The 13,711-nt window shown below is 36.1% G+C and overlaps 2 protein-coding genes across 2 annotated transcripts; one reads left to right on the forward strand and one right to left on the reverse strand.

Moving 5' to 3' along the window:
• Positions 1-1,955: 1,955 nt before the first annotated feature.
• LOC104097984 (aldehyde oxidase GLOX) lies at positions 1,956-3,927 on the reverse strand. The gene has a single exon (XM_009604624.4). It carries the CDS (start codon positions 3,760-3,762, stop codon positions 2,152-2,154), a length of 1,611 nt encoding a protein of 536 aa, XP_009602919.1. The 5' UTR covers positions 3,763-3,927; the 3' UTR covers positions 1,956-2,151.
• A 4,469-nt stretch (positions 3,928-8,396) lies between these two features.
• Positions 8,397-11,320, forward strand: LOC138904557 (uncharacterized). The gene is made up of 3 exons (XM_070193062.1): positions 8,397-9,195; positions 9,307-9,701; positions 10,544-11,320. The coding sequence occupies exons 1-3, from the start codon at positions 8,397-8,399 to the stop codon at positions 11,318-11,320; spliced, it is 1,971 nt and encodes a 656-aa protein (XP_070049163.1).
• The last annotated feature ends 2,391 nt before the right edge of the window (positions 11,321-13,711 follow it).

The following is a 13,711-nucleotide window of genomic DNA, read 5'->3' on the forward strand; positions in this document are numbered from 1 at the left end:
TCATAGAGGTTTTTTAAAGTGACCACAAAGCGACCTTTGTATTCTTTGTCTTTTATTATATAATTTCCAACTAATTTTTCACTTAGAATCCACGCTAAATAAAGTTCATACCCTTTTAACTTTATGAAAGTCCATGAAGCTATGAGACTCAAGTAAAATGTGATTATCTCCGTCTTGTTTGTTGAAATTACATAAGGTATTATAATAATTTATAATTTGCAGGATAAAAATTAGTTCTGACTCATATTAGATCTGACTCATATGTAACTTGGGTTCAATAAATTCAATTGAATCCATAATATTTTACACGATTTTAAAATTGCAATAAGTTCAGAAGTAACTAATATTGAATTCTGAGCCCATAATTTTAGACAACATAAATACACTACATAGTGTTATTAGTAGCAGAGTAACCTTGCTATCACAATTCACTAAGATTCAGTCATTTGTTGCTTCGATTCGTCAAAAAATATAATTTCAATAGTAAACATAAAGATTAGATCTGTCTATGTTTTAATTTGATTATTTTGATGCCGGACTCTTATACTTCTTTCGTCCCAATTTATGTGAAGGTTTTTGGGTTTCGAGAGTAAAACAAATTATATTTTGATCGTAAATTTTTCATATACCTTTTAAATATTTTAAATTATTAATTATTGTGACTTATAATTCTTTTTATTTAGTTTTCAAATATTTAAATTTTATTTCTAAAAATTAAACATATTTTATGTCAAATATATGGCCAAAATTAAAAAGGTTTAAATCTCGAAATGCGTAAAGTATCATATAAACTAAGACATAAGGAGTATTGTCTTATATGTTTCAATTGGCCATTTACAAGACCAATACACACGAGTCAAAGGATTACAATAAATTTATTTTCTGGATAACAAAAATAAAAAGGGTAGATTTCTGTATAACAAAAGCAATTATTGGTTTGAATCTCAAGTTGTATACGATAAAGTGAAGTTAAAGGTTGAAAATACACTGGATGATTAGATGCTTTCCTATTGAATTTTTATTTCGAAAAAAGTTCGCATCAAAAGATGCTTTCTTTCTAAAGGTAGGACGTTTTGATAATGGCCCAATGGCCACTCTCATGTGACTAGTCCTTCACAAAAAACACTAAAGCCGCCTATCAATTTCCTGCTAACACAAGATGGACATGGCTATAATGGGAAGTAATCTTTACATAAATAGACAGTCGGATCGGATCTACTGTTTACTTTTTTAATATGTATATATATAAATTATATATAAATATATACATATTATGTATGGACTATACATATATTATACAATTATTAATTATTTTTAAATTAAGCGATTAAATCAGCGACTATTTAGATTAATTCTCCTGGAAAAGGCCAAAAAGGACATCAATTTATCTTTTAAAAAGAAATGGGTTCCATTGATTATCTATTATTCCATCCTGACCCACAAATGTTAGCTAATGTTTATCATATGCATGTATTATTTGGTTTTTGTCCCTTTGCAAATGGAAATATCCCCCCAAAAAAATTGTTTCATTTGGGTAGTTTATCACCTTAATACTACTACAATTGTTTAACTTACCATAATAGGGCCTCATTTGATTAACTTTCGGAATTTAATAATTTACACTTGTGTTACAAAGTTCTAAAAGAGCATCACCAATGCCCTCATTGAAAAAGATAAATGAAACTCTCCCTAATATACCATACATTACAGTAAACAAATAATTTATTAGAGGGTATTTCAAGTTTTTTCTTAATATTCTTGCCAAGATTTACAAATATTCTTTTTATAGTTTTATTCAGGAAAAATAGATCTAAATTCTTGTTTGGTCTGACTTCTGAGTTATAAATACCACCAAGCTTTCAATACAATATAAAGAAGAAAATTGTTTTTTTTTCTTTTTAAAGAAGAAAACTTTAGAAAAATAAGATACTAGTAGGAAGCTTTTAAGGAAAAAATAACATAAAAGTACTTGTGCTTTTCATTATCTTTCCAACCTATTTGAAAAGGATAATAAAATGATAGACTCTGCGGTCTCATTTAGACTTGCAGAATCTAAAATGTTTGAGGATTCAGAATTAATTAAATAAAGAAAACAAATGAGAAAATCATATACTAATAAAAATAAAAAAGAAAAGAAAAGTGGAAAAAGTTTCAAACCACAAGCTGGACCCATCGTGCCACACTTGGCACCCCTTGGTTTACTGCAAATACCATGTAATACCCCGGCGGCGCCACCCTCCCATCCAGCGGAGCCGTACATCCGATCTTATATTTTCCGGCAACATCAGGAATAGCACTGGTTACTCTCAATTTCACAAGCCTTTGCCCTTGCGAAAACGAATGTGTAGAAAACGGAGCACTCGCAAAATTCACCTCCACAATCCCAACCACCGGCAGTTCCACCGTCACCGCCACCTCAAAATCCTCACGGTACTTCACCTTTTCCGGCGACTCCACCAAAACTGGTCGAATATTGGCTTTATCAGCCGATAAATACTCCGGAGAAAACGCTTCAATCCGTAACTCCGTTGGAAATTCTGCAGCAAACTTGTAAAAAAAATGAGGGTTACTTCCGGCGAGCAAAATTCTACCGTCCGGCAGTAAATTTGCCGTTGAATGATACATTCTTGGGACTGTTCCTGGCGTCAAAGTCATAAAACGAAGTCCTAAAGGCTCACTTGGCCTATACAAAACAGGATTCAAACATGGATTTGATGCCATTTCAAAACCTTGAGTTCCAGCTTGAGCTCCATTTATAATAAGAATATCACCCGTTGGTAACATTACCATATCACCCATAATTCTAGCAAAAGGCATATCTTCCATTTCCCAAACTGGGTTTTCTCCAGTTGCTTCAATTCGACCACAACTTTCATGAGCAGGTGTGTCACTACTCCTTTGTAAATACGCTCCGAATTCAGCTCCACCACAAATTACAATTATAGCAGAGGAATAATCCTCTGTTAACGCTAACATTGCTGATGATCCTGCTGATGGGTAATTTCTTGGTCCACCTTCTAGTATTGGATAATCTTTTAGTATTTTATTTGTATTATAATCGTACATTACAGCTTTATTGTTAGCGAAAATGAAGAGATGTCCATTGGGTAGTAAATGAACATAAGGATAAAGATTATCATGTTGATTGTCTTCAGCTTGAGTTAAGAAAGGGAATTCAAAAGCTCCTTCTTTTCTAGGTGGGAAAAATTCAACACTATTAGCAGCACGACCACCGACAATTATGATTTCACCGTTTGGTAGTATTTGGTTAGTTGCATACCATCTGCCTTGTGACAGTTGAGTATCTTGAAGTTCTTCCCAATCGCAGAGAGAGTTTGAAGGTTCACAAGGTGTGAATTTTCGGAATTTGCGGAAGCCGTCAAGGTCGCCGCCGGTGTGAAGAAGCGTGCCGTCGGGGAGAAATTGGCCGGAGGAGCACCACGTGTCGGTGAGGATCATGAGAGGACGAATTGAGTTTGTTTGTAAATCGAGTAGAACAGAGTGAGCGTAGCAGTCTTTTTTCAAAATGGGATCGTTGGGGTCCACGCGGCAGTGGTGGGGAGGGAGGAGTTTACGGGAAGGGCCGATGTCGGTGCGGTCGAGGAGGACGACGGTGTTGAAATGGGTGACGGCGGTGTGCATGGATGCAATTCCGGCTTCGGCGACGAGGAGTTCCCACGTGCCGGGGAGGTCGGCACGTGAGGACATAGTTACAAAGTGAATAAGGAAGATGAAGAGGAATAGAAACTTCGGAGTCGTCATAGGTGCAGTGAGTCGAGATCACTGATCAGTGGGAGACAGAAGAGTTTGGTGTCAAAGTCTAAATACAGAGAGCTTGTGAAAAGGACAAGAAGAAGAAGAAAGATTAGTTTGGGAACTGAAAATTATGTAATGGACAAAAATGATATCGCATACTGTGAAGTTTGCAGACCGATGAGTGATATGAGCACTATCACTAAAAATAAAAGTACTTACCCCACCCCACCCCCCCCCCCTTACAGAGGGGAAGTTATTGAATTCTAATTTAATAATTTTTATATTTTTAATAAATTATTTAACACAAATATAAGATTTAATCAAAGTTAGTGGGTTCATCTAAATTCATATCTCCCATGCTAGCTACACCCCTATCTATCTATTTATATTTTTCGAATTTCGAGATCAAACGAATTATTCTTTGATCACGAATTTTTTATATATTTTGGATTATTAGTTATTGTAACTTATAATATTTTTTATTTAGTTTTTAAGTATATAAATTTATAATCAAAATTAAGAAGTTTAAATTTCAGAATTCTAAAAGTGTCATATTTTGGGATAGAGGGAATATTATATGTAACGGGACTTGTAGATAGCTGCATAAATTGGACGATTACCGGGCAGGATATTGGTCACAAGTACATATATTTTGTGCTTCATTTTCTCCTCTTAACACCATTTTTTTTTGTGACTTTGCATCTTACTTTCAATTAATGTCTCTGAAAAAGAAGGCACTTTATTAACAGTTAATATGGGTGAGATGCTAGAAATCTTTTGGTACGCAGACTAAATTATTTCGAAATTATAATTCTTAGATTAATTTATCTCACCTGAGAGGTGGGATAAATTAATACTAAGTTTGATGGAATAAGGTGGGATAAGATGAAATATCCAGAATTAAGTCTGAGACTAAGTTTATATTATGTTTGGTTACAATAACAATAACAACAACAACGATCCAGTAAAATCTCACTAGTGAGGTCTGGGAAGGTAGTGTGGACGAAGACCTTACCCTACTTCGAGGGGGCAGAGAGGCTACTTTTGATAGATTGTCGGCTTAAAAAGACGAAAAGAGGCAATATATCAGTACCATCAACAAAAATTATAGAAAATATAACTGCATCACAAGAACCAGAAAATAGATGAAAAGCAAAACAATGACCAGTAGATAAGACCCGACACTATGAGAAACGAAAGAATAGTATAAATGCAACATTAACCACTAGCACTTTTAGACAAAATCCTATAAGACTAGCCTCACTCTGGTGCGACGTAGAAATATGCAAAACTACCTCCTAACCTACAACCTTAATGCTCGACCTCCACAACTTCCTATCTAGGGTCATGCCCTCGGTAATCTGAAGCTACGTCATGTCCTGCCTAATCACCTCTCCCAAATACTTCTTAGGCCGCCCTCTACCTCTCCTCGTACCCACCAAAGCCAGTCGCTCACACCTCCTTACCGGGGCATCTGGGCTTCTCCTCTGAATGTACCCGAACTATCTGAGCTTTTCTTCTCGCAGCTTGTCATCCATGGGGGCCACACTCACCTTAATCCTACCTTATCCCACCTTATCCCTGTAATGCCCCATTTTGCTAGCTTTTAAATACATATTGCTTAATAATAGCAAGTAGCAATTACAATGATTAAAAAGTAAAAAGAGACTTAGTGGGACCGAAGCCTAAGGAAATTAGAGAGGGTAAAAGTTTTTTTTTTCATAAGAAGGGTTGGTAAAAGTCTTTGTCTGAAAAAGTAAAGAGGGAAAATGAGGTTTTAGCAAGAAAATCAAAGTAATTTAATTGCTTTAGGAGTAAGGAAATACAGAGAACGTAGAAAGCAATAAAAAAATTCAAGGTTTAACAATTCGCCATTCTCGAAACCAAGGTATTCAATTCTTCTAAATTTCCTATGGTTATTATCGCTAGATAAAAATTTAGTCAAAACCCTCAAGTTTTCATTCTATGAAATTATTTTTATACGTAAATTTAAGTATTCATTGAAATAAATTGACATAGATTTTGAGGTTCATATTTTCTAGTCATGGCAGAGAAGTTTTCTTGGAATGCCCATATGATAAAAGTTTATCTTTTAGTTAGTGCCAAAGTTAAGTGAGAGATCCTTCCATATATAGTATTTAATTATAGAATATATAATTGATATTATGGGTCTAGAACCAAGGATTTATAACGAGGTCACTTTATCTTTTTGTAAAATCAGTTTACTTGAATTCATGGCCTCGTCATCTATATACCTTTGTAGAAGAATGAAAATATTTAGTTGAAAACTTTACTTAAATCAGTGAGGTAGGAGTTTCAAGATTTATAGCTAAGTAACAACAAGTAAGACTTAATAGTTTATGAATTGACATGGTTAAGCCTATTATTGTAGATTTCGCGTTGTTGAATACTCGAAAAACTTGAAGAGACGAATTGCAGCTAAAGTTTTAAGGTGAGTTGAGGTTTACTTTCCTGGTAGGGAATTCCATTATAACCCTTGTGCTCCATATGTTAGCTAAAGCTAAGTCATATTTTCTCGTGACCCAATGCTCAGTTCACTTATTCTTATTCAGTACGACATTATATGTGACATGAATACATGCTTATGTGTATTACCAATTATTATGTGCCTTTAATTGTGATATTCGCATTCAGTAGGGAGAAGTGGCCAACCTCCTCCAGCGTGAGTGTCATGATGTCAGGGTTACCTAACCCACGCTCGCAGGTGCCAGCTGTTTGTTGGGGAGATAGGCCGACACTCCCCCGTATGTGTTCCCAGATGCTCACTTACGTAGGGCAATTATGCGAAGTTATATCTTAAAATATATATAACTTAGATTCTATTTCAGATATCAGTTATGGGCTCAATTTCTATGTTAAGTTTCAGTTTTAGATTACAGTTTCAGTTTTCAGATTATTACTTGGTTGTAAAATTTTATATGATTTGTATGATTTTTCGTATATCCCTTTTCTTTCTTATATTTTGCAGAAGGTCTCGCTCCGCCATTTTAGGAGGTAGCCTATGAGACTTACTGGGTATCCTTTGGTGGTACTTAGCCCGTTTGGGCCTGCTACGTCGTGTGGCATGTATTCAGGACGCAGGTAACGGGGCACTTGACTAGAGGAGATATTCTAGATTCAGTTTACAGACTTCGTTGATTCATTCCAGCGGTAGCGGACCCTTTTTAGACTATTATTTATAACTTTTATTTTTTTATGTTTATTTTATTTTCGGGGGATGCCCCCGTATGCTATGTATTTTTTTTATTTTTCAGATTATAGAAGCTCATGACTTGTTAGTGGGTTAGTATTAAAATATATTTGGGATTTATTCTTTATTTATTATATTTATCAGTCAGTTTAAGAACTGTAATTTAATTAGAATTAATATTTAAGCATGTTAGTTTCTTTGTTATTGAACTTGAACTTTGATACAAATAGTACAGGGTTCACTCAACGAGTGGTAAGGGTTGAGTGTCAATCACGTCCCACCCCAGTTTGGGGGCGTGACAAGTTGGTATCAGAGCAGCCAGGTTTACGGAGTTCTAGGGAGTCATGAGCTGTGTCTAGCAGAGTCTCAAAAATGCATATGTTGTACACCATACTTATATTTGGGAGGCTGTAGGACATGTTAGGAATTTTTTTTTCTTTCTCTCCTTTGATTCGTATATCGTGCGTTAGAGCTAAACGTTTCAGAATTCTAACACCCATTTATCTCTCGTTTCAGCACAAACAAGATGGTTAGAATAAGATCAACTTCATCCTCTGCTGCTAACAATGTTGAGATACCAGTTGCAAATCATCAAGAAGCAGCACCAGAGGTGCAAGCCGCACTAATAGCACCAGCTGTAGTTAGAGGACGTGGCAGAGGTATAGTTCAAAATATTAGAGGTAGAGGTGGAAATGCCAGAGGTAATCGGGTTCGTGGTAGGGCCACAATACAAACACAAGCTCCACCTCAGTAGGTTGTTAATGATCATGTACTACTACATCACCAGGATAATCGAATTGATAGAATTTTGGACTTTATGGAGTCCCTAGCGCCTCCGACTAGTGGTCGGGCTGCACCTGTTCATGCTCCTCCTCAGGACCCTCATGATTCAGATGAAGAGGTTATAGGAGATGATTTTCAAGCTCCACTCTAGGTATTACCATCAGTTGTCCCTGCAAATATTGCCCAGGCAGTGCAGTTACCAATAGAAAAAATTAATCCACATGCCTTTCTGAGATTAAACCCTCCTACTTATAATAGTACCGATAAACCAAATGAACCAATGTTATTTTTGGAAGAGATAGAGGAAATGTTTATTTCTTTGGGTTGTCTTGAAACACAAGCCACAGAGTTGATTAGGTTTCGATTGAAGGGTGCAGTAGGACAATGGTGGAGAGGTTACAAGAAGGCCAGATATTCTACATTACCGCCATTTACTTGGCCCCAGTTCAAAGAAGCTTTCAGGGCCAAGTTTTTGCCTAGCAGTCGGATGTATGAGCTCTGACGTCAGTTCGAACATCTTAAATAGGGTACCATGTTAGTGACTGAATATGATATGGAATTTACAAAATTGGCAGAGTATGCACCTAATTTGATACTGACAGAGAGATAAAAAGTGAGAAGGTTCATTAAAGGCTTGAGTCCACATATGGCAAAAGATATGACTTCACATCAGGATGACAAGACTTATCTTCAGGTTGTCAATATCGCCACGCGTAAGGTGGCTTTTGATAAAATCGCCAGGGAAGCTAGAGATAACGTTAAGAAGGCTAGAATAATAGGTATTTATAGTGGATTTTCAGTTGGGTGTAAGAACATGAATCATTCAGCTCACATTCAATCAACGACTCACTCATCTCCTTATCCAGCTTCACTCAAACATGGCCAACAGAGTAAAGGTCAGGCCCCTCAGGGGCAAAGTTCAACTAGTCAGGGCCAACCTCGGTTCTCCTATCCTACATGTCCTTCGTGCAGCAAAAGATATCCAGGGAAATACCTTTTGGGTCAGAAAGGTTGTTTTCACTGCCATGATCCGGGTCATATTAAGAGAGATTGTCCACTACTTGGACAAGCTCCGGGGAAAACTCCAACCAGACAGGCAACATCCATGGGTAATTCTATAGTTGCACCTTCTCCAGTTCGGGCATCTAATACTCAGACTGGGCGTGGTGCCAATAGAGGTGGAGCTCAGGGAGGAGGCGGACCAGCCAAATTCTATGTAGTTCTAGACATGCAGAATGGTGAGGCGTCTAACAGAGTTATTACAGGTATTCTCTCGGTTTGTGGTCGCCTTGCTTATGTATTAGTTGATCCTGGTTCAACTTTCTCCTATGTGTCTCCTTATTTTTTTGTCGAGCTTGGAAAAGCACCAGAAAAATTAGGGGTTCCGTTTGAGGTTTCCACACCTATAGGGGAATCTGTTAAAGTTGAGTATATATTCAGAAACTGTATCATCACAATTCAGGGCTGAGAAACATTAGCCGATTTGAACTTGTTAGATATGGTAGACTTTGACCTCATAGTTGGCATGGACTAGTTATCTTCTTGTCATGCTACAGTTGATTGCCACACAAAGACAGTTAAATTCTCATTTATTAGGGATGATCCAATTATAAATAGAGGTGAAGTGGGTATGCCTGTGGGTAAGTTTATTTCTTACCTTAAGGCTAGAAAACTAGTGAGCAGCGGGTGTTTGGCGTATCTAGCACATGTGTGGGATATGAAAGTTGGCTCCCCAGTGATTGAATCGGTACCGATTGTGAAAGAGTTTTCAGACATGTTCCCGGATGATCTCTCACGGATACCACCAGATAGGGAGATTGAGTTTGGCATAGACACATTGCCAGGAACTCAACCAATCTCGATTCCTCCTTACATAATGGCTCCATCTGAGCTAAATGAACTCAAGAAGCAGTTACAAGATCTCTTAGATAAGGGTTTTATTCGACCTAGTGTTTCACCCTAGGGTGCTCCAGTGTTGTTCGTGAAGAAAAAGATGGTTCCCTACGGATGTGTATAGATTACCGCCTGCTAAATAAGGTTATTATCAAAAATAAATATCCACTGCCCAGGATAGATGACTTATTTGATCAGTTGTAGGGTGCCGGATATTTCTCAAAAATAGATCTGAGATCGGGATACTATCAGTTAAAAATTAGAGAAGTAGACATCCCGAAAACAGCTTTCAGGACTCGGTACGGTCACTATGAATTTTTAGTGATGTCCTTTGGGTTGACCAATGCACCAACAACTTTTATTGACTTAATGAACAGAGTCTTCAAGCCTTTCTTATATACCTTTGTCATAGTATTTATCGATAATATTTTGGTATATTCCCGTAGCCATAAAGAGCATGAGAATCACTTAAGAACAATTCTTCAAATACTCAAGGACCGTCAGTTTTATGGCAAATTTTCCAAATGTGAATTTTGGCCCGATACAGTTATATTTTTGGGACACATGGTCTCGAAACAAGGCATTAGAGTAGACCCACAGAAAATAAAAGCAGCTAAGAGTTGGCCTAGGCCGACGGCCCCTACAGAGATTCGTAATTTTCTACAGTTCGCAGGTTACTACTGTCGTTTTGTTGAAGGGTTCTCTTCAGTAGCTGGCCCGTTAACAAAGTTAACTCAGAAAAATGTGAAGTTCCAATGGTCTGAAGCTTGTGAGAAAAGTTTTTAAGAACTCAAGAACAGGTTGACTACAACCCCAATCCTGACGCTACCTACCCCTACAGGTAAATTTGTGATCTATTGTAATGCTTTCAGAGTAGGATTATGATGTGTTCTTATGCAGAATGATAAGGTAATTGCTTATGCTTCTAGGCAGTTAAAGAACCATGAGAGAAATTATCCTACCCACGATCTTGAGCTAGCAGCGATTATGTTTTGTCTAAAAATATGGCGCCACTACCTTTATGGAGAGCAATGTGACATTTATACAGATCACAAAAGTTTGCAGTATATATTAAGGCAAAAAGAGTTGAATTTGAGACAACGCAGGTGGTTGGAGTTTCTTAAAGATTATGATTGTAATATCCTTTACCATCCCGGCAAAGCGAATGTGGTTGCTGATGCTCTGAGCAGAAGATCCATGGAGAGTTTGACCAGGTTGTGTGTGGTCGAACGTCCAATTGTTAAGGAAGCCCAACAAATAGTTAGCCAATGGGTTTGTCTCGATGAGAAGTATGGTGGAAGGTTGATAGCAAGTATGGGTTCTAAGTCTACTTTAGTAGATCAAGTTAAAGACAAACAATTTGATGACCCTAGCTTGCTTAAGCTCAAGGAAGGTGTCCTCAGTAGCAAGATTGAGAATTTTGCACTTGATGAGAATGGTGTGATGAGACTTGATAGCCGCTTATGCGTGCCTAATGTAGAAGATCTTCGAAGGGCAATTATGGTAGAAGCTCATAGCTCCAGATATTCAATGCATCCAGGTTCTACCAAAATGTATCATGATTTGAGGGATGTTTATTGGTGGAATAATATGAAGCGAGATATTACAGATTGTAAGCACGTAATTTTTGACCCGTCACCTTTTGAGCTATTTTTAGTGTTTAAAATATTTATTTAACTTAACTTTAATTTTTATGGAGTTTTAGTCAATTTTTACTTCAAATTACAATTTAAAAAACACAAAAATATTTTCATCTTTAGTCTAAGGTCAATTAGTATATTTATGTTTATAGTATTTTAATTTTGCCATGACTTTAGCCTATTTTCTCTACTTTTATTTTATTTTATTATAACATTTGAAAATACAAAAATAGTTTCACTTTTAATATTTAGTTTTATTTTAGTAGTTTATTTTAATTAATTAAGAGTAATTTTTATTATATTATTTTTAGTCTTTTTGGCCCAAATTTAAACCCAACATGACATGGACCCAACCCAATTTTCTAAATCCAAGCCCAAATCCCTCAACCCTAAAAAATATCCTATATCTTCTTTCACAAAAATTGAAAAATACACCGAAGAGACTGTCACGACCCAAAATCCCATCAAAGGCGTCGTGATGGCACCTATTCTCTAAGAATAGGTAAGCCGATTTCAATTACCTTTTGAAGCCATTTTGTTTTTGAAACTAACAACGGAAATAATTACAATATACAACCTACCAATACTGGTAGTACTGAGTCACAAACTCTAACTGAATAAATGGAATGATCACGAAGACCGAATATATAATACTGTTTGATTATAAATTAACAGTACAATGAAATGAATAGACTCCAAGGGACTACGACGACTAAGTAGCTCTACCTTGAATCCTTACGATCTTGCTTTAACTCTGCTCAAGTCCGATATCTCCAATACCTGGCTCTGCACAAAAATATACAGAAGTGTAGTATGAGTACACCACGGTTGGTACCCAGTAAGTATCAAGACTAACCTCAGTGGAGTAGAGACGGGGTACAGTCAAGACATTCACTAGTCTAATAACCTATGCAATATAATATACAAAATAATAGGAAATAAATAACAATAAGGGCAACATAAAACAACCAGTGATGTACACAGTAAGACAATAAAATCACTATTAATATCGCTCAACAATTGATAAATACATTTACACCCAGTTAAATCAAGTTCTTCAATTAAATATCTTTCACACATAATTCTTACGAATAAAACTCTTTTCCAAATATAATTTCCTCAAATAAACATCTTTCGAATATAAAATTCTTTCAATAAATATCTTCAAACATAATTTTCTTAAAATAAATATCTTTCAAATACAATTCTTTCATATAATTCTTTTTGAATAAAAATCCTTCCAAATAAATATTTTGAATATAATTCTTTCAATTAAATGTCACCATGTGACACCTCATTTCAAAATCATAAAAATACGGGTCTCGGCCCATTTTCATATTTTTCGTAAACATGGGTCTCAGCCCATTTTTCATGTTTCCACGACACCTCGTGCTCATAATTAAATCATGATATTTCTCCGGCACCTCGTGCCCTCATTTCATATCACAACTGCACGGATAACTCACGTGCCAAATATCATTATCATTTTATCACATCAATTCATGCCCACATTTCATATCTCAACTGCATGGATAATTCATGTGCCAAATATCTTTATTATTTACTCACGGCACCTCGTGCCCACATTTCATTTTATAATCTGCCTGGCCATAGCCACAAGCTCTCAATTTCAACATAAATCAGATTGTTATCAATTTACCAACAACACGATAAATTGCACAACGTATAAAAATAAACACAAGAAAACCACAACATCACATGAAAATCATCAACACCACAACCCCACATCATCACATATCGTCCCTGATAATAGCCACCCTTATCGCTCCTATAGCCACCATTATCGCTCCGCCCAGACAATATCAATAGCCATCCTTATCGCTCCGCCTAGACAATATTCCAACAACACAACAACAGTGAAATGCCACCCTTATACCCAAATAATATCGACGGTGAAATGCCACCCTTATCTCCTCAAAATAATAATTCATACAACACAATAATTTACACGGCAAATTATCACGGCAACATAACAAAATCAATTCACATTACAGTTTGCTCAATGGCCACAACAAATTCCAAGGATATAACAAAATCAATTAATTTCACAACAAATAGCCAAAAGCTCCATACTATGTGTACAACACCCAAAAACAACCAATAGAGATAGAAATTACTCAACATAAAGCAAAGTCTTCATTAAATTCAAATTTTTAATAATTATATAAACACCTCTTCTTAAGCTCATTTAATTAATTATTTGCAGAGGAAAAATCCATAATGAAATTCAATTACAATAATTATCAAACCAACAAATTCACAGAATTACATAAATAATCAAGTAACAATCACATCAAATTGTTATATAACAACAGATTCAACAACAACAAGGGTTTAGACATGACAAATAGATGATTAAATATATACCAACAATTACCCAATTTACCACACAATATGCTCAAGACTT

Source organism: Nicotiana tomentosiformis, chromosome 2 (genome assembly GCF_000390325.3).
Source record: "Nicotiana tomentosiformis chromosome 2, ASM39032v3, whole genome shotgun sequence".
NCBI lineage: Eukaryota > Viridiplantae > Streptophyta > Magnoliopsida > Solanales > Solanaceae > Nicotiana > Nicotiana tomentosiformis.